General features: G+C 43.1%; 2 protein-coding genes across 2 annotated transcripts; both read right to left on the bottom strand.

Moving 5' to 3' along the window:
• On the bottom strand, nt 310-4,122 carry MS4A3 (membrane spanning 4-domains A3). Its single transcript, XM_013969976.2, has 5 exons — nt 3,979-4,122; nt 3,025-3,162; nt 2,320-2,376; nt 1,916-2,074; nt 310-429 (listed from the first exon to the last, which is right to left on the bottom strand). Exons 1-5 carry the CDS (start codon nt 4,120-4,122, stop codon nt 310-312), a joined length of 618 nt encoding a protein of 205 aa, XP_013825430.2.
• On the bottom strand, nt 11,593-16,451 carry OOSP2 (oocyte secreted protein 2). The gene is made up of 3 exons (XM_005690355.2): nt 16,305-16,451; nt 15,212-15,315; nt 11,593-11,746 (listed from the first exon to the last, which is right to left on the bottom strand). The coding sequence occupies exons 1-3, from the start codon at nt 16,449-16,451 to the stop codon at nt 11,593-11,595; spliced, it is 405 nt and encodes a 134-aa protein (XP_005690412.1).

Here is a 22,326-nt window from a genome sequence, read left to right on the forward strand (position 1 = left end):
GATGAATTACACAGCTCAGGGAATATAGCCAACATTTTGCAATAATTATAAAATGAAGGTCATCTTTAAACATTGTATAAAAAGTAAAAATTAATTTTTTAAAATGCTCTTAAAGATGAAATACACTGCTTCCTCTTGTATTTTTAGGTTAGAATTCTTTTCCAACCTTCATGCCAAGTCTAACATTTGTACGAGCTATAACTCCAGGAACCCCACAAATCATTATCGTATGAAAGTTTCTATCCAGTTCCAAAAGTCAGGGACAATCTTAAACCCTAGAGGGAAGGTGCAGATCATGTGAATTTTAAGTCATTTAAACAAACCCACCTTTCTTAAATGGCAGCAATTTGCTCTGAGCCACAGGGCTATGGCAGAGCAGGCTACGCACAGTTCCAGCAAGGTGAGGACCAGCACCAGCGATATGAGACCCTGGAGGGTGTGATGCCGCAGATCAGATCCAGTAGAAGCGCTCAGAGGAGACAGAAAGGCCGGCAGGAAACCAAACTATAACCCCTACCCTCCATAAAACAGGGCAGAGTGAGGCACAGTTAGATTTAATACACAGCCACACACCAACACACTACATGAGGCACAAGGCCCATCTAAAAGCCTATAAACCTTTTTCCTGGAAAGAGAGACACAGGTACTTCTGTATCAACCTATGTGAAACAGCTATAGCGGGGAAAGTGCTGACATTACCGTTAACATCCACCAGCTGGAATAGCAGTAAACCCAGGAGACGTACAGGCAGCTTAGGAAAAGGGGCAAAAGGGACCCTTTCATCAGTTCTTTTCTTGTACTTCCTAGAGGTTTAGGCATTTACAGTATGCCTACAAACTAAAGAGTAAGCTGAAGAGTGAAACACAAAATTACTGGCTCCTTCTACATCGGTGAGGCACCTAGAAGAAACAAATGCTAATCCCTCTGGAGAGAAATGCTTCCAAAATATACACACACACACACAAAATCAAACCCATATAAATACTAACTTAGATTATTAAAAATAAAATGGAGAACATTAGGACTCAGACTTCCATGAGTAGTATCAGCAAACAGGAAGATTAAGTCAGTAAAAAAACAGTTCACAAATCATGGGAAAATAAACAATTTGGAGGAAAATATTAATTTCTCAGTTGACTGTAGAAGAGGGAGAACACGTAAACACAAGCCAAAAAAATACTTTGGAAAGGCTATTAAAGATTTTCCCTTTTAAAATACCACACTCAGATAAATTCAAAAGAAAAGCCGTTCAAAGCTTCAGTGAGTCACTATTTGAAAATCCCAGACCACAGAGAAAACTGTAAATCTCCCAAGTTAGTTTCATTAAGAAAACTGTGAAATCAAACTTTTTAAATGTAATCTCTCTGGGGAATGTAACAGTATCAGTAGCAGTGCGTGCTGCATGCTAATTCGCTTCAGTCCTGTCTGAATCTTTGCAACCCCATGGACTGCAGCCCACCAGGCTCCTCTGTTCATGGGATTCTCTAGGCAAGAACACTGGAGTGAGTTGACATGCCCTCCTCCAGGGGGTCCTCCCCACCCAGGGACCAAACCTGCATCTCATATCTCCTGCATTGACTGGTGGGTTCTTTACCACAGGTACCGCCTGGGAAGCCCATTAGCAGTAGCAGCAGTATGTAATAATCATCTAATACAGTATGCATTGTGTTAGTTACTTATCAAATATTAATTTACATAATCTTTACATACAATAATTCAATCTATTACTATCCTCATTTCAGTGATGATAAAATTGAAACACAAAGAGGTTATCTTATTTGCTCCTTCAAAGCAAAGCTACTCAGTGGTAGAACCAAGATTCAAATCAAGGCAGCAGGGTGCCTGGTATATTGGTTCCTCTGTACTTTGGATTGTTGAAGTACTTCATAATTATACATAATTTTATAAGACATACGTTTGAAGAGGCTGCCATGTAAATGCACAGGGCAGGTGGCTGGGAAGACTGACAGCCCTTGAGTAATGGGTCGTTAGCGAATAAATTCATTGAGAGAAAAACAATCCCGACTACTGCGACGGAGGCACTGGCACAGTGCATCCCCAAACTGCTCTCCAGCTGCAAGAGAAGAAGAGGTCATCGCTTCAGACAGGCAGCGCGTGCTGCGTTCCTAGGGCTCCAGTTCATCTAGGTAAACAGCCATTGAAAGGGGTTTACACGCCCAGCTACAGCCTAGGTCCTAGAGAAACAGCAGTGAACCAAAACGCTCCACCCCAACTCACCAACCCCTACTCTCCTACCGCTAATGGATGAGTTGTTTCTGCTCCTGTGATCACAGAGAAAGAGGGCGAATGGCCACTTACCAGTGTTTTTGTGGGTTTTATCCCGGCTAAGACAGATAAAATTCCCGAAACAAGAAACTGTTCGAAAATAGGAAGTGAAGCAGAGAAAGGCATATGTAGTCTTAATTAGCAGATAATGACCAGCAGTTGTACAAAACTTCTCAAATTCACCTTCTAGAACACAAAATAACACTTGATTCTACTCTATTTAATACAAGCACAATCTTAAATGGCTTTAAATTTTGCATAAGTGTGTAAGACTTTCACTTTGCTTTGTATCTGGCCTTTTATAGGTTATATGGATATGCCCAGTTTGACATATAACAATACACATATTCCATGTAATATAATTATCTTTATGCTTGTGTTTACATTAAATATAAATAATAGTCACTTATATTTAATATCATTCTCATATTCTTACCCAAGCTTCAGATAATGTGTTTCATTTATTGGACCAGGTGTTCTAAAAATCTTTTATACATCTAAATGTCTATATGGACATACAAATGTCTATTTTGATGTAATATTAGTTCCACGAGTCTAATTTTGATAAATGGAATTCTTTACATGTTCATGGTATTCTCAAAACTCCAGTCCATTCTTTGCCTCAAAAATCTCACATTTACCAAGCCACTCCTAAAATGTGAGGGAAATTTGCCCAAGTACATTTCTAGTAGTGGCAGCTAAGAAACGATATTCAGTCAGTGGAATTTGACTACTCACAAATATAGCCCCCCATGTGGAATAACCTGTGTAAACAACGGAGAAAAAGAAGTAACTGGAGGGATGGGACAAGTTCTGTACGGAATGCATGAAGCCACCCAGAGCCAGAATTACTGCTGCATTCAGGATCTGGACCGCCTGCAAAAGGAGGGAAAAGAGAGAGCGGAATGACCACGTGCTGGTCCACACTGGCGAGAGGTCGCTTTACTTGTTTTTTCTTTCCCTTCGCGGTTTACTGCAGGATACTGAATACAGTTCCTCTGCTCCACAGCGGGACCACGTTTACCCACCGACACGCGTGTTAACCTCACGGTTCGCGCCTGCTCACCCCGGCTCCCAGCTCACCCCTCCCCGCCCCCCACCCCTGTCAATCACGAGTCTGTCTGTATCCGCTTCTGTTTCCTAGCAGGCTCGATAGTGTCATGGTTTAGACTCCACACATAAGTGACATCACATGGTATTTGGAGAAGAGATCACTTCAATTTTCCTCAAAAAGGAGATATCAGTGCTTGAAATGGTCAAAAATCAAGCCTAGATTAACGGGGCGAGAGTCTGCTCTGGAAGGCTTGTGCCCCTGCGATGCCCACTGATTCCGACGGCGGCGCTCACCGTCCCCTCTGCCGCCCCTCCGAGTCCGTCCTCACAGACTCCCTTCGGAAAAGCACAGAGTGAGGGACACGGCTGAGCACAGCCTGGCGCACTGGCCTCCCCGCCTGCCTCGGGCCGCAGCTCGGTGACGCCCGTTCTCCAGCCCCGGCAGGGTGTCTCCCACCGTGAGGTTATGCCTCCGCGTGTCTCCTCTTCAGGGGCAAAATCTGCCCCCGTCTTCTTAAACCACATGACCGATCCAGTGATGAGTAACTCAGAAATCCCCGTGGAGGCATCAACAAGGTTTCCCATGGGATGGTCATCGCCCTCCCTCTTGAAGAAGTGTACCAACGGAGCCTGACTTACCCCGAGGACTTGCAGCACCTCCGGGTGGTTCTCCGACCCGGGGTCGGCGGAGCTGCCCCCCGCCGCCGCTTCCCCGGGGCGCCCGGGGGCCTCACCCGCGCGGGCTGCCCGCAGCTCTGCACCATCAGCTTCTTGGGAGGCCATCTGGGGTCTCGATGGCTGTCAGAGGAAAGAAACCCAAAATGTTGATGCTTTCCCTTTTATTGCTAACTAATAATGGCTTTTTGTTTCCAGCGCAACGAAAGGGTTCCACTTTGTCTAGATATCAAAACAACTCTCCACCAACGGGGCAGAGGTTTTACACCGCTTACTCCCTTCTGATGTTGGAGTAGTAGGCATCGTCAGACCACTATACGAGGCCTGGGAACAGCCCCTCACTCTGTAGCAGTGCAGACGGCCCCTTTCTCTCTTTTACGTGCACGCATGTATTATGCGGTCCTCTTCAGTCCTGGACATCCACGTTCTAGATGGAGCACCGATCTCTCATGGGAGGAGGATAACATTAGTCACATTCTAGGATAATAACACATGTCATTTATTGAATATTCACAGCTATGTGCCAAGCACTGTCTACTTTCTGTGAATTTATTAACATACTTAATCCTGCCAACAACTTCGTGGTACAATACTATTATCCCTATTTTAAAAATGAGAAAACTGAGGCATAGACACCTTACACAGCTTTCTCAAACTAATACAGCTTGTGAGTTCAGATTCTACTTGGGATATCTACTTTAATGTTCAACATTTTTTAAGTCATTGATTTACATAGCGATATATGGAATAAATCACAATGGAGAGAGTTTAAGTACCATGGGGAAGCCAGGTGTAAATCCAGATTTGACCACTTACTAGTTGTATGACCTAGTAGTGGGAATCTCAGTCTTAGCAACTCTAAAATGGACATAATTTTAATTTCATATTAACATTGCAAAGTCCAGGCTAAGAAAAATATCCAATAGGTCTCTACTTTAGATAGAATATTCGACTTGCTAACATGTATGTGCTGTGGCTTCCCACATGGCGCAGTGGTGGAGTCTACCTGCCAATGCGAGAGGCTCAGGAGATGTGGGCTTGATCAGGTCAGGAAGATCCCCTGGAGTAGGAGACGACAACCCACTCCAGTGTTTGCTTGAAAACTCCCATGGACAGAGGAGCCTGGCGCGTTGTATTCCCTGGGGTTGCCAAGGGCTGGACACAGCTGATCACAAACACACACAAGGCAAGTGTGTCTGCATGTGTGTGTGTCCATGAGTACATTTTCCCAAAGAAATAACTGCGTGATTGTGTCCAGCACTTTCTCACTATGGCATCAGAGTAACAGTCAAATTCTAAGGGGAGGCATCCTCATAGTTAAATGTTCAGCAACTGAACAAAAAACCCTGAAGACATTCTGAGCATCCCACTGGCTGGCAACTTTGACAGACAACAAGAAAAGTGGGCTTTCTGTGGAGAGCGAATCTGTTTTCTTAATTAACTTTCATTGGAGTAGAGTTGCTTTGCAATGCTGTTAGTTTCTGCTGTACAGCACAGAGAATCAGCTATTTGTGGACATATACCCCCTCTTTTCTGATTTCCTTCACCACAGAGCACTGAGTTCCCTGGGCTAAAAGTAGATTCTTATGAGCTATCTCTTTGCAAAACATTTACAGAGACACAGACGCAGAGAACAAACACATGGACACCCAGGAGAGCGGATCTGTAGTATTTACCTTGGAGGCTTCAGACCTTGGTTGAATTATTTTCTCTTAAGCCCACCTCATTACAAGCAGGAGACACTCAATAATGATCGCTTATGGTACCCTTCCCGGAAAACAGTAGCCTCTTTTAACTCAGGCTTGATGCAAGATTTTGCCTTACACCACACTTTAAAGGAGTCAATGCCAATATTTTGCTGGTGGCCTGCAGAGCATGCAAACCACATCTGGGTCTGTGGCCCCTCGGGTTTCACTGTGCTTTCCTGAAGGGTAACTGTTGATTAGGTCACTGGTGTCAGGAGTAACTGTCTTCCAGCTTTGAGATGTTGCTTAATACGTTAATAGAACCAGAAATACCGGCAGAAACATGGGAAGATGGATGGGAAGGCTTGAGGACTGCAGGTAGAAGTTATTTGCATAGTAAGAAGAGACATCACCGACCCAGTGGACATGAATTTGAGCAAACTCTGGGAGATGGTGAAGGACAGAGAAGCCTGGCGTGCTGTGGTCCATAGGGTCTCAGAGTTGGACATGGCTTAGCAACTGAACAAGAGCCAAAATCAGATTATAAGAGCAGTGTTGATGGGGGAGGTGATTCAATACTTAACCCCACGAGGGGACTGCAAATAGAAAATATAAGGGAGACCCGCAAGGTAACGATTACTCAAGAAAGTAGGTTTGCTTAACCACAGAACCAAGCTGGTTTGCTTGACAACAAAACCCTGAAACAGAACCCTAAGACGTGCCCCAAACACTAAAGCAGTGGTGGCAGAGGCCCACACCCTGCCCCAGTGAGCTCGGCAAGTTAAGGGTCCCGAGGACAAGCTCCCTGCACACATAAAAAACAATAATGTATGGAAAGGCGGCGTTCCAAAGCGACAGAGGCTCACTGTACCGAGACCTGAAATAATTTCCCCACGGTGCCACGACCATCCTAGCCTGACCATGTAGGGACAAGGAAAGGCCGCGGCCCAGCCTGGAGGGGGAGCCGACGATGCAAGTGTGGCGTTGACTCAGGAATGAGGAAGAAAGAGGCTCTTTTGCCCTCTCCATGTGCCCTTTGATGATAAAATCGTAGCCCATTCAAGTTCTCAGGGGGCAGCCCCCTGTCGCTCACCTGCTTTCAGCCTCATACGCATCCTATTCTAATAAACCACTTCCTATCTGTCACTTTGGGCTCGCTGAATTCTGTGTTGAGACAGAAAGCACTAGAGCTCCTCGGAGGCCCCTCAAAACGCCACGGAGCAGTTTCAGTGTCTGGAGTGGGGAGGGTGGTCGTGTTCATCCTCACATTCAATTCACGCAGGCTTAGAACGGTTAATTAGTTCACAAACATAGAAGTAAAATGGATGCCGATTGTACTTGAAATGCATTTGACGAGTACTAGGAAGCAGACACTGCTCTCAGTGCTCAGCATTGATTCACTTGTTTCCGTCTCACAAGGCCCGGGTGCTCCAGGTTACCATTAACCCAGTTTTATACGGAAGAATGGCATAGAAGGGGGCTGGAGGTGTGCGTTCGACCCCCAGGTCGGGCAGAATATCCCCTGGAGGAGGAAACGGCACCGCACCCCAGTGTGCTCGCCTGGAGAATCCCCATGGACGGAGGAGCCTGGCGGGCTACAGTCCGTGGGGTCGCAAAGAGAGTCAGACATGGCTGAGCGACTAAACAACCGAAAACTGGCACAGAATTGTCAGCCAGCTTTCCCAGCAGCCCACGGGAGCCAGTCAAACTACGCGCAGAACTCAGGCTCTGGGTCCAGTGAGGCCATGGCCCTGCCTGTTCTCCCCGCGGGACTGCTTTCACCTCCTTTCCCTTTCAGAGGTGTCCCCGTCTAGAAGACAGATTGTCACCCTACATGAATAAATGTCCTGACGCCGGTGATGGGCAGATTAGAGCAAAGAGAGAGGGCGGAAGGGAAGATCCCAAACACGATCCCTAGGGAGGCCCCAGGACCCGAGGGGACGGTGCAGGACTGATCCCCGGGTCAGGGCAGGAAGGCCTGCGAGGAAGAGAAAGCTCCCAGCCACCGAGGCGAGGTCCTGGTTCTAGAAACCGGAGCCAAGTGGGGAGTTGGTCACAGGTAAGAGCAAGAGGGCCTGATGCCATGACCGAGGGGACAGCTTGGGAAGGGGCTTGCGACCCTGGGATACAGGGTATAATGGGAACAGGGACCCCCACCAGGAAAGCGCGCTGTTCAGGAGCTCTGCGGCCAGGGCTGTGAGAGGCAGACCACTCCCTGCCACGGCGGCAGGCCAAGGGTGCCGCGGAGGCTGCAGCCCCCGCTGACAGCGAGCCGGGAGGCCCGGGGCATGCAGGCCCGGAAAACCCAGGATGGTGGCCCCAGACAGGTGAGGGGCACTCCGAAGCGATGTTTGTAGTGAGCCCAGACTCTTGCACCTTCTCACACGTGGAAAAGCACCAAATGCCTTGACTTGACATATCTGGCTCTCCTTTAATTAACACCCGTCTTCGGGCGTGCAGACGACTGCCTCTGCTGCAGAACTTCTGTGTAACGTGGCTTCCCCTCCCCGCTTGCCTCCTTGGAGCAGTTCTCTCAGGGTTTCTTGAGACACTGCCTCTCAGGCTTGAAGTCCTAAATATTCCCATCAAACAGAACATGACCCTCAACTTTTAGGCTGTGAGTATTTTTCAAGTTGCCAGCTGCCAGTGGAGGCTGGAGCAGCGGTTCTGAAGGAAATCCCTGGACCGAAGGAAGAGACTGAACATCGAGAAGACCAAACGGGAATCGTAAAGAAATGCGAAGCGATGGCAGGAAAAGCTGTGGCCACTGCGAATGGAATACTGAAGAAAAAAGAAGGAGCAGAAAGTGCCAGGAAGGAGGGAAAGGAAGAGTCATGAGGAAGCAAACTCCCAAAAGCAGTTCCTTCCATGCACTTGTTTAAATTCGGAGCTGTAGAAAGAGCTCAGAAAGGAAGTTACATAAACAGTGGGAGCTCGGTTATCTCACCTGTGCGTTTCAGACCCTAGTGCCCACCTCAGAGAACAGTGATCAGGATTAGAGACAGAATGCACACAGAGGTCTCAGCAACTAAGCTCTTCATGTGCACACAAAATAACTGATGAAAATGAGAACTTCTTCACTTCCTTAGAGAGGACTACGGGGAACTGCTTCCCAAAGAAGATCCATAGAGATTTCTTCCCCTGGGGTGCAACTTCCCCTAAGTACAAGAGGAAGTGTTTTCAAGGAGGCTGGCTGGATTTTGGTGCTGAAGTATCATAATAAATAAACAAGTTCAAAATTCAAGTTGCTAATTTCCGAAATGAAAAAATAAATGTTTGTGTGAGTAAAGCCAAGACTCTAGTTGTTCATTTACAAGGGACCTTAGCAGACTGTTTGGAAATAGGTGTATTTCTCAAGGCTTATCTGTCTTAATCCAGTTGCTTAACAGCAACACTTGCATTGTTGGTTTTACCCCTGTACCCACCCATGCTGAGGTGTGCACACACTTACTAAAATTATGCTCTTCTGGAGACAGTACCTCCATGTTATCTTAACACCTCTGTAAACTCTCCTTGAGAAAAACAATCAGTTAACCATCTAAGGTCTCTGACTTTTGGAATCTGTTAAATGTGTTTGCTTCTAATTTATAATTCCGAGAGTTTTTAAGTCATTGCTTGGAAACCGTGCCTTTCTAGAAGTGACATTATTTAGTATAATTTTAAGACAATGAAAGGCTTCCCAGGTGGCTCAGTGGCAAAGAATCAACCTGCTAAAAGAAATTAACCTAAATGAACTTCAGGTTCATGTGAACTGGGAAATATTCAGCATTAAATATCTAGTATTAATGTTTGCTTGTTGATCTAACTAATATAGACATGTCTAAGAGTCATTAACATTAAGCATTATGCCTAGGTTTAATATATAACACATCTGTTACAAAGTTTTCAGCGAGGAAAGTAACTTGAGTGAAGAAACTTCTAAGGAAAGAAAAGGTAAATGAGACAGGAGATTTTAGATAAACTCTATTAAGAATAATTTTGGGGAGTAATGATAATTTGGGAATGTCTGATATGCTTTAGGAATGTCTGTCTAAAATAGTCTCTCCACATTTGGGTACCTTGAATTTCTAGGGTTGTGCTAAGCCAAGTGTTGAAAGTTTATTGAATAGATAGGTCATTTCCAAATAAAATAAGATTCATTTCCAAGTAAAATAAGATTCACAATGACCTTCAACCCTATCTGACTGAGTGTTCTAAACCCTTTTGATATTTATTGACAAATCTTATTAAATCAAATTCCAATGAAGCACTTTTGACTTATAGCTGACTTCGGGGTGCTTCAGAGGACCCCTGATCGGGTTCATTTGGTGTATGGAATCACATGGGAAGTGTTGTCAAATGAGTGATGAATCTCGGGTTATGCTACACGGCAAATGTTGCTAATATAGATATCCTAGAAATCACATAGAATTCTTAAAATTCTTGTATGTCCTGGTATTCTAATGAGAAACCAGATGGCTTCACAAAGATTAATAAAAGGACTGAATAACTGGTGAGTATGCTTATAACTTTTAGGCTTTCTATCTGAAAAAATTAGGGGTCTGAATCAGTTTCCAGGTGGAAGGAAAACTTCTATCTTATATCCATATAATATCCAATATTATACTAGACAGAAGTGGTTAGATTTGACAAAATTCAACACCCTTTCATGATAAAAACTCAATCATTAGACAAGAAAGGAACGTGTGTGTGTGTGTGTGTGCGTGTGTGTGTGTGCGTGTGTGTGTGTGTGTGGCTTCCCAGGCAGCTGAGTGGTAAAGAATCCACCTGCCAATGCAGAAGCTGCAGGCCACACACACACACACGTTTACGCCAAAGGTAGGGCCCCATCATGTAAACAACTACACACAACATTTTACTGGCAATAAGATAGCAGCACTTTAAAAGAGATCCAAATGAAAAATACCTTGGCAAAATCTATTTTCACAAGGATATTGCGTCCAAAATGTACATTCAATAAGCAGTCGACACACAGGAAACCATGCTCAATACTGTAGTAATCTGTATGGGAAAAGAATCTAAAAAACCAGAGGATGTATGTATCTGGATAACTGATTCTCTTTGTGGTATAGAAGAAAGTAACACAACACTGTAAATCAACTCAGATAAAAAATAAATACATGAATTGTAAAGTGGAAGTGAATAACGGATGGCGCATTTCACCCTTGTAACTGATACAAAAACTGCCCTGAAATCAGAGTGACCTTTGTTATTGTATTGGTAGACTCTCTCTTTTAGGAAAAAGAAGACAGCATCAGAAATGGTGATAAATATTCATCTATTTTAGCAAATTGCTCTAAAGTGGCAGGATGATTCCATGTTGTCCACTTCAATTATTTCAAGTGTGGAAGAGTCATGTCAGAAATAAAGGAAAATAAGACCTTCAATTTCAGTTAAGGAGGTGGTTACTTAAATTCTAGACTATAAATCTAATTTCCTTCTTTAATAATAAAATACTTTTAGGACTCAACTTTACTGAATAATAAAAAGAAAGCCCCCTCAAGTTAAAGTATCCTCCAGGGAATTAATATGTTAAATTTTAGTCTCTGGCACATTCACAGAGACTATACATTCACATATATTCCTATTTTTTATTAAAAAAAATAGATTTAGAAAATATTTATTAGAAGTTTATATCAATTAAATCCTATTATTATCACTGAAGACCTATCGCTGAAACTACTCTGTAAAACTAAAAATTTTAAATGGGTAATAGAATTATCTAATAGTTAAGTTAAACATTAAATTAATAAGACATCCCTAAAATTGTCTAAAAAATATAACTTCACTGAATCAGGACCTTCACTGAGTTAGGAGTTTTAGTGATCAGATATCTAAGAAAAGGTTTATATCAATTTTTTTGTCTGTAAAACCATTGTTTTTCCAACACAATTCATGGCACCAATTTCAAGTTAAGTATGGAGTCAGTCTGACTAGAATTTAATAATCCTAGCTCTTCTGGTGTTGTCTTAAAGTCAGCAATGAAGGGACTGGGATCCAATTTTGTTTCATTTTCTGTAGAAACTGGCACCAGCCACACTGACTTCCTAAAGAGAAGAGAAACAAGAGCAGGTAGGCTTGGCATCCTTGGTACCGGTTCTTCCTGAATCTGAACCTGGGCCGAGGTGCTCTTCCTGCTGTTTAATATCATGATCACTTTCAATACGGGGATTTATGGGTGCAGCATAGGGTCTTTACCCTCTAGGAAACAGATGACTTGTAATGCTTGCCTTAGCCGAGTATCAAAGTCCCCAGTAAAACAGACTTAGATAAATGGATCCTAAGAACAATAAAAGTTGTCAAAAGCTTATCTGACCCAGTGTACTGGTGTTGGAGGTGGGGTGTGTGTGTGTGTGTGTGTGTGTGTGTGTGTAGCAGTAAGATTCATGCACCAAAAATCGAATCATATGCCTTTGTTATCCTAGTCTTCATTCTTTCAAGAACAGGAGGTGCCGACAGTGTAATAATTAGGATCAAAAGAGAAATGCTGTAGTCGTCGCCATTAATCTGGGCGCATACGGAGAAGCAAGAGCCCCATGGGATTAGGTGAAACATTTTTACACTATTCTAAGCATTGGCCAACATAGAGGAATAAAAGTGTGTGTGCGTACACAAAATCAAACCTTATTTTCTATTTAAGGGTCGGTACTTCCCATAATATCACTAAATCCCTTAGCGTTGGTTTTTCCATGTGAAGATAAGTTAAAGGGAAGCTCTACAGTGTTCAACAATGTGGTTGTACTTAATGCCACTGAATTATACCCTAAAAATGGTAAATTTCATCTTACATACATTTTACCACAATAAAAAATACCAGTTCTCCACCACTTCTAAAAAAGGGACCCTGACGATGTTAAAATATGCTGCACATTGCTCTAAGCGCAATTCTTTTTTCATGTCAGCTGTTGTTGTTTAGCCACTAAGTCGTGCTCAACTCTCTGTGACCCCATGGACTATAGCCCACGAGACCCGTCTGTCTATGAGATTTCCCAGGAAATAATACTGGAGTGGGGTTGCCATTTCCTTCTCTAAGGGATCTTCCCAGCCCAGGGATTCAACCTGCATCTCCTGCTTGGCCAGCAGATTCTTTACCACTAAGCCACCTGAGAAGCCCACGTCAGCTATTTCCACATATTAAACAACAATAGGACGGGATAAACTAGAAATCTCTTCAAGAAAATTGGAGATACCAAGAGAAAATTTCCTGCAAAATGGGCACAGTAAAGGACAGAAACAGCAAGGACCTAGCAAAAGCATTAGATATTAAGAAGAGGTGGCAAGAATACACAGAAGAACTATATAAAACAGGTCTTCATGACCTGGGTAACCACGATGGTGTGGTCACTCACCTAGAGTCATGAGTGTGAGGTCAAGTGGGACTTACGAAGCATTACTACAAAGCCAGTAGAGGTGATGGAATTCCAGTTGAGCTATTTAAAATCCTAAAAGATGATGCTGATAAAGTGATGCACTCAGTATGCCAGCAAATTAGGAGAACTCAGCAGTGGCCACAGGACTGGAAAAGGTCAGTTTTCATTTCAATCCCAAAGAAGGGCAATGCCAAAGAATGTTCAGACAAGTGTATAATTGCATTCGTTTCTCATGCTAGCAAGGTAATGCTCAAAATCCTTCAAGCTAGGCATCAACACCACGTGAACTGAGAACTTCCAGATGTACAAGCTGGATTTGGAAGAGGCAGAGGAACCAGAAATCAAATCGATTACACCTGTCGGATCATAGAGAAAGCAAGGGAATTCCAAAAAAAAATCTACTTCTGCTTCAGTGACTACAGTAAAACCTTTGACTGTGTGGATCACAGCAAACTATGGAAAATTCTTAAAGAGATGGGACTCTCAGACCACTTTACCTGTCTCCTAAGAAACCTGTATGCAGGTCTAGAAGCAATAGTTAGAACCAGACATGGAACAATGGACTAGTTCAAAATAGGGAAAGGAGTACATCGAGGTTGTATACTGTCACCCTGCTTTTTTCTTAACTTATATGGAGAGTACATCATGTGAAATTCCAGGCTGAATGAATCACAAGCTGGAATCAAGATTGCTGGGAGGAATATCAACAACCTCAGATATGCAGGTTAGACACCTGCCTATCTAATCTGCAGGTCAGACACCACTCTAATGGTAGAAAGGGAAGAGGAACTAAAGAGCCTTTAGATGAGGGTGGAAGTGGAGAGCGAAGAAGCTGGCTTAAAACTCAACGTTCAAGAAACTAAGATCATGGAATCCAGCCCCATCACTTCATGGCAAACAGAAGGAGGAAAAGTGGAAACAGTAACAGATGTTTTTTCTTGGGCTCCAAAAATCACTGCAGATGGTGACTGCAGTTATGAAATTAAAAGATACTTGCTCCTCGGAAGAAAAGTTGTGACAAACCTAGGGAGCACTTTAAAAAGCAGATACATCACTTTGGTGACAAAGATCCATGTAGTCAAGGCTGTGGTTTTCCCAGGGGTCATGTATGGATGTGAAAGTTGGACCATAAGAAGGCTGAGCACCAAAGAATTGATGCTTTTGAACTGTGGTGCTGAAGAAGACTCTGGAGAGTCCCTTGGTCTGCAAGGAGATCCAACCAGTCAACCCAGGAGGAAATCAACCCTGACTCTTCACTGGAAGGACTGATGCGGAAGGCGAAGCTCCGATACTTTGGCCACCTGATGCAAAGAGTCAACTCACTGGAAAAGACCCTGATGCTGGGAAAGATTGAAGGTGCGAGGAGATGAGGGTGACAGAGGATGAGATGGTTGGATGGCGTCACCGACTCGATGGACATGAGTTTGAGCAAGCTCCAGCAGGCAGTGAAGCAGAGGGAAGCCTGGCGTGCTGCAGTCCATGGGGTCGCAAAGAGTCGGGCACAACTGAGTGACTGAAGAACAAAACAAAGATGATTTTTCTTGTGGTTTTCAGGTCGTCTCTAAGATTTGTCCCTCAGGTTTACGGCACTCAACGTGACTATTTCAGTGACATGGTAAAAGTGTGTAGGATATACTATGTCCTTTTGGGATTCAATCTCTCAGTTCTACAAAATTGCAGAGTGCATTCAAAGGTAGTCTGCAAAGGCTTTCCTTTCATATATGTCTGTGAGTTGGTATTAAAATGAAAATCTGGTTTTCTCTTAACTTTTTAGTCATTTACTCTCCTAACATGGAATTGGACCATAAAATCTATCAGAAAAAAATATTATGAAGGAGAACACATCGAAAGATAACATGCTTGATTCTTCCATTTACTAAGGTGACTAACGATTTGCTTTGCAGTTCAGTTACTGTAGAATAATCTAGGTACACAAGATTGTATAAAGTTTTTATTCTAAAATTAATATTACATTAAAAAAATTTTTAAACATACTCAAAATATTTTTAAGTGCTAATTTGGTGTTTGGACTTATGCTTATAGGCGAGTCATGTCATAGTCTCTACAACCTATGCTTCTGCAGAAGCGTCTGGTAAGTAAAGGTGAAACTAACGTTCAGAGGATCTGGTCTACTGGACTCACCTAGAGGCAGAACATTCCAGAGGGATTTTCTGAGGGCCATAACGTATATTCCTAGGGTTAAAGTATAGCTCTGTTTGAAAAAGGAGCACCTCCTCTGAGACAGCCTAGAAGAGAAAAAAGGTTAAACAGAGGACATTTCTGGTAACACGGGAGGCATAGACACATAGGTCGCAGAAAAGCATGCAAGGCTGCGGCAATGGCCGCTGACTTTCAGGCCCGTACAAACCCCACAGCCCACTGGGGCCAGAGAGAAGCGCGACCTGGGAGAGTAGATGTAAAGCACCTGGAAAAAAATAAAGTGTTGCTCAGAGATCTCTGTCATTCTCTAACAAAAAGGCTTTCACTAGCTCTTCTGAGAAAGACGACTTGCAGATCAAATAACAGAGTGGCTTCGAACATAAGCTTTGAAAGGCACTCTTCTTTGTTTGGCATTATCAACTAGCCACCAACTGGCTCTGCACCACTGGGCAAATTGTTAAAATACCTCCCGAAGCTCTAGCTCCCTCATGTGTGAAACAAAGACAGCATCTATTTCATAGGTGACCGTTGTAATGAGGCCGTGGCCCCAGATACTTCTGTAGTATAAACCGTAAGCTGTTTACATCTGGGAGTCAATGAAAAGATAACACCCCAGGATGACATCACAGGTTTAAGATTTGTGCCTTGCAAAACCATTTAGAGATTTTATTCCACATTTTCTTCTAGGCCCCATATACACACGCGTCCTTGCAGAGCGTGGCTATCTATTGTTGAGTACGAAAGATCTTCCCAGAACTAGTGACCTCCCACGTTAGGAAGAGTGAATGGAATTTAAACCATCTCTTAAGCTTTAGTGAAATACAACAGTAGCCCAAGACAACTTAAAATCAGTTCCCTGACCAGGCTGGAAATCTGTGCTACATATAAGGTCTTGCGGCTGGAGAGGGTCAACATTCAGTAACTAAGGAATTACATAGGCCTCTACCTTACTATAACTGGAAGCAAAATTTGTTCTTAAAGAAAAACAACCAGGACAATAATTTTAGCACCAGGCAGAAAATTCTGAAAAAAATATCTAGAGGTTATTTTTTTAATAGATAAGCATTCTTCTTACTCTTATCCTGATCCCACATTCATAGACAGGGTATATAAAATCATACATATATGTTTGTATCGGAGTCATGGGGCAGCCTGATCCCAGATATAATTCATCAGCAAATATATACTGATTTCTGTAAGCACATGGGCTAACAGAGACCATCACATGGAACAGCTTACTTTCACTGCAGAAAGAATCATATGAGAAAATGTAAGCTGTGTATTTACCTTAAGGAAAAGCCCAAAGAATATTGAACTATACTTTGTGATTAATTAAACAATGTTTCTTTCTCTGGTAAAGGTAATAACTTCGAGAACAGCATGTGAAGGGTTTCTGTATTACCAGGACTCTCCCAAATATCTGTGTAATTATGTCCTCAAATATGTAAATTTCAGTTATTTCACAAGGGAAAAAAATCAGTGCATAAGAACATCATCTTTCAGCTCTCTGTCTCCTCTTAAAGGAATTAGGTTCCAAACAGATTGATACAGTTAGGGTTACACATATGGGGACAGAAGTATTGCGATAAATTCCAATGCATTAGAAGAGGAGGGATACATTCCAAGTAACAAGTTTAAAGAGGGAAAAGGATAAGGCAAGATTCATATTTACAGCAACTGGAACCAGATACAGTCATGTTCACAAGAGGAAATCGTCTGAATAGGGAAAACGCATGTCTGGAAGCTTCATGAAAGTTTTAATGTAAAACCCTTTCTTCTCTGCACTAAGAACTTCAGTAAATCAATAATAATCACTCTTCCTAATCGAGTCACTTTTCCTTCGGAAATGAAGCAAAAGCGTACTGCATTCTGACCGTGCTAGACAGTCATTAAAGAGAGGTTTTCAGGGGATAACCAGAGTTGCGTTTCAGAAGCCCTTCTACTGTTCAGAAGGAAAGCAAACACGTACTGGCTTCAGCATTTACAGATGTGTGATAAGTAGCTGGGAGGGCATAATCGACAAGATTGCAAAGCTTCCAAACTGAAGAACAAAATAGAGTGGACAGAAGTAAGCCAATTTCAAATAATCTAGAAAAAACAAAACAAACCAAAAAATATAAAAGCAATGTGTTGCAAGTGTATTAGCAATCATATATGGCTGGACGGCATCACCGACTCAACGACTCAACGGCCATGGGCTTGGGTGGACTCCGGGAGTGGGTGATGGACAGGGAAGCCTGGCGTGCTGCAGTCCATGGGGTCGCAAAGAGTCGGACATGACTGAGCGACTGGCTGAATGTAAATGAACAAGTGTTCAAAGCTAAATGAAACGTAATGTAAAAGGGATGAATGAACAACATACTCCAGACCAATGAATAACAGCAGAATGAAGAAATAAATTATAATGTATTTATGCAATCAACTGCTATACAACATGGAAAAGTATAGTCATACCTATAAATGTAAAAACAATTGTGAAAAAGAAGCAAATCACAATACAAACTGTATATATCTATTGACATCAATGACAGAAACATTTTTAAAGGAATTTTTTCCAAGGAAATAGACTGTTCTTAGCCAGTATCGATCTTGTATTTATTAAGGCATTAAAATCACAACCCAAAACATGACTCTCAAACTCATCTGATACAACCTCCTGTTTTACAAAAGCTAGACTAACAGGGCCTACATCTTATCTTCTTATTTTGACGATAATAGGAAATAGCAACCTACTTCAGTACTCTTGCCTGAGAAATCCAACGGACAGAGGAGGCTGGCGGGCTATAGTTCATGGGGTGGTAAAGAGTCGGACACAACTGAGAGACTAAACAACCAATAAGCAACCGTAATGACCCTATCGTCCAAGCAGAGTGAATCACTGCTTTGAGGATCGGTTTCATTTCTTAACTGTATTCGCAACGAGGCAGAACGCGTGCGCGTACTCCAGTTGGAGCCCTTGCTGAGAGTGCGATCTGCCTGCGGGACGGCTACATGAGCAGAAATTGAAGCCCTCCCCTTTCTTAAAGCAGAAATTCCGATACTGTGTATAAAACAGACAACTAACGGGAGCATACTGCGCAGACCCGGGCCTCTCCCCAGTGCGCTGTGCTGACCCGAATGGGAGGAGTCCAAAGGGAGCGGCTACATGTGCGTATGGCTCGTGCGTTCCCTGCACGGCAGGCGCTAACACAGCATCGGGCAGCTACACGCCGATACACGGAGAAAGGGGCGGCTGCCCACTCCGGTGTTCTTGCCTGGAGGACCCATGGACAGAGGAGCCTGGAGGGCTGCAGCCCATGGGGTCACAGAGAGTGGGGATGGTTTGGGGATAATTCAATCACATGACATTTATTGTGCACTCTATTTCTCTTATTATTACACTGTGATATATAGGGAAATAGTTACACAACTCACCGTATGCAGAATCAGGTCATCAGGCATTAAGATTCTTTACATTATTTATTTACTTTAAATTGAGGTAACACACATTTAGAGGTAACACAGCCAAAGATGGAGAAGCTCTATACAGTCAGCAAAAACAAGACCAGGAGCTGACTGTGGCTCAGATCATGAACTCCTTATTGCCAAATTCAGACTTAAATTGAAGAAAGTAGGGAAGACCACTAGACCATTCAGGTATGACCTAAATCAAGTCCCTTATGATTATACAGTGGAAGTGAGAAATAGATTTAAGGGCCTAGATCTGACAGATAGAGTGCCTGATGAACTATGGATGGAGGTTCGTAACATTGTACAGGAGACAGGGATCAAGAGCATCCCCATGGAAAAGAAATGCAAGAAAGCAAAATGGCTGTTTGAGGAGGCTTTACAAATAGCTGTGAAAAGAAGAGAAGTGAAAAGCAAAGGAGAAAAGGAAAGATATTCCTATGTGAATGCAGAGTTCCAAAGAATAGCAAGAAGAGACAAGAAAGCCTTCCTCAGCAATCAATGCAAAGAAATAGAGGAAAATAACAGAATAGGAAAGACTAGAGATCTCTTCAAGAAAATTAGAGATACCAAGGGAATATTTCATGCAAAGATGGGCTCGATAAAGGACAGAAATGGTATGGACCTAACAGAATCACAAGATATTAAGAGGAGGTGGCAAGAATACACGGAAGAACTGTACAAAAAAGATCTTCACGACCCAGGTAATCATGATGATGTGATCATTAATCTAGAGCCAGACATCTTGGAATGCGAAGCCAAGTGGGCCTTAGGAAGCATCACTATGAACAAAGCTAGAGGAAGTGATGGAATTCCAGTTGAGCTATTTCAAATCCTGAAAGATGATGCTGTGAAAGTGCTGCACTCAATATGCCAGCAAATTTGGAGAACTCAGCAATGGCCACAGGTCTGGAAAAGGTCAGTTTTCATTCCAATCCCAAAGAAAGGCAATGCCAGAGAATGCTCAAACTACCGAACAATTGCACTCATCTCACATGCTAGTAAAGTAATGCTCAAAATTCTCCAAGCCAGGCTTCAGCAATATGGGAACCGTGAACTACCAGATGTTCAAGCTGGTTTTAGGAAAGGCAGAGGAACCAGAGATCAAATTGCCAACATCTGCTGGATCATGGAAAAAGCAAGAGAGTTCCAGAAAAATATCTATTTCTGCTTTATTGACTATGCCAAAGCCTTTGACTGTGTGGATCACAATAAACAGTGGAAAATTCTGAAAGAGATGGGAATACCAGACCACCTGACCTGCCTCTTGAGAAATCTGTATGCAGGTGAGGAAGCAACAGTTAGAACTGGACATGGAACAACAGACTGGTTCCAAATAAGAAAAGGAGTACGTCAAGGCTGTATATTGTCACCCTGCTTATTTAACTTCTATGCAGAGTACATCATGAGAAACGCTGGACTGGAAGAAACACAAGCTGGAATCAAGATTGCCAGGAGAAATATCAATAACCTCAGATATGCAGATGACAGCACCCTTATGGCAGAAAGTGAAGAGGAACTAAAAAGCCTCTTGATGAAAGTGAAAGAGGAGAGTGAAAAAGTTGGCTTAAAGCTCAACATTCAGAAAACGAAGATCATGGCATCCGGTCCCATCACTTCATGGGAAATAGATGGGGAAACAGTGGAAACGGTGTCAGACTTTATTTTGGGGGGCTCCAAAATCACTGCAGATGGTGACTGCAGCCATGAAATTAAAAGACGCTTACTCCTTGGAAGGAAAGTTATGACCAACCTAGATAGCATATTGAAAAGCAGAGACATTACTTTGCCGACTAATGTCCGTCTAGTCAAGGCTATGGTTTTTCCTGTGGTCATGTATGGATGTGAGAGTTGGACTGTGAAGAAGGCTGAGCACCGAAGAATTGATGCTTTTGAACTGTGGTGTTGGAGAAGACTCTTGAGAGTCCCTTGGACTGCAAGGAGATCCAACCAGTCCATTCTGAAGGAGATCAGCCCTGGGTGTTCTTTGGAAGGACTGATGCTAAAGCTGAAGCTCCAGTACTTTGGCCACCTCATGCGAAGTGTTGACTCACTGGAAAAGACTCTGATGCTGGGAGGGATTTGGGGCAGGACGAAAAGGGGATGACAGAGGATGAGATGGCTGGATGGCATCACGGACTCGATGGACGTGAGTCTGAGTTAACTCCGGGAGTTGGTGATGGACAGGGATGCCTGGCGTGCTGCGATTCATGGGGTCGCAAAGAGTTGGACACGACTGAGCGACTGAAGTGACCGACTGACTGAGTGACAGGGTGATATAGCAGGTCTGGAGAAACATACTTATTTATGTCACTACCCAAGAAGGAATAGCATTTGAGACATATTTCAGGAGCTTCTCTTTAACTGTCATCCAATTTCTTATGAGAAAGTTCAATCCTCATTCCATTATTGAGAAAGAGTTACTCTGCACCCACACTTACCTGGATTTTTGTTGATTGCTTAGGGAATCTGCCTTGCCCCCTAGTCTCTGACAGTATGGGATGGTCCCATCTTGTGATTGGTTGGTTAAGGTCCAAAAGGGGCAAATTCTCCAGAGAAGACTCGCTTTGTCCTGAAGGCTAATTGCGGTTCTCAAGAGCTTAACGAGAATAAAGAATATGCTATTGTGATTATTACCCCCTTGTTACTTTTGTCAACTGACTCAGAATCCAGAGTAGGTTTGAGAGAACTCCTAAAAGCATGTGATTTTTGTAAGATTTTTGAAAATGCTCTCACTTAATCCATTGCTTGAAAAATGAAGATATTTGACCAAATGATTAAACGAGATTCTAATTCAGAACTTTTGTTTAAAATTATCAGAAATTGTGCCATTGAATAGAATTTTTTCCCAAGATACTAGCACTTTATATGAGTGAGATAGAGAAATCTAAATTCTCAAAGTGACCTAAAATTATTATCACATAGAAAAATGCAAGTGATGCAAAGAGGGGAAAAGCTAGGGAACAGCGAAGAGTAGGGAGCAGATTAGGATCCGAAACACCCATATCATGAGACCTACAATAAGCAGCCTACAGCTCTGAGATGGGCTTATCTGGTGGCACAAGTGATAAAGAATTCACCTGCCATACAGGAGATGCGAGAGACGTGGGTTCAGTCCGTGGGTCGGGAACATCCCCTGGAGAAGGAAGTGGCAGCCCACTCCAGTGCTCTTGCCTGGAACACTCCATGGACAGAGGGCCCTGGCAGGCTCCTGTCCTTCGGGTCGCAAAATAGCTGGACACAACTTACCAACTAAACAGCAAGAAACCTCTTCTGAGACAGTTACAAAGAGACCTCTGATTTTACCTTATTTCACATGCACTACTGGAAGGAACTGACAGAGGGATTAACTAGAGACTCATTATTGCAGTAGAACAGTTATTAGACTGCCCCCCAGAGCATTAGGTGGTGAGCAAGCCTGTATATGTCCCGAGATGCAATTGCCTAGAACTCTACAATGCCTTGCAAGTCAGGACCTCAGGTTTCTTCAAAGAAGAGAAAAAACTGTTCCGATACATAGAAATTTTAAAAAATTGCTCCCATTATGAAGTTAAAAGTCTGGGAAGTTCCTTTTCCCCCAAATTGCTCGTAAACATGCACAGGAGAATAAATTCATTTTTAAAAGAACTTTGAGGCAATGGCGCTATCCG

Source organism: Capra hircus, chromosome 15, assembly GCF_001704415.2.
Source record: "Capra hircus breed San Clemente chromosome 15, ASM170441v1, whole genome shotgun sequence".
NCBI classification, from domain to species: Eukaryota; Metazoa; Chordata; class Mammalia; order Artiodactyla; family Bovidae; genus Capra; species Capra hircus.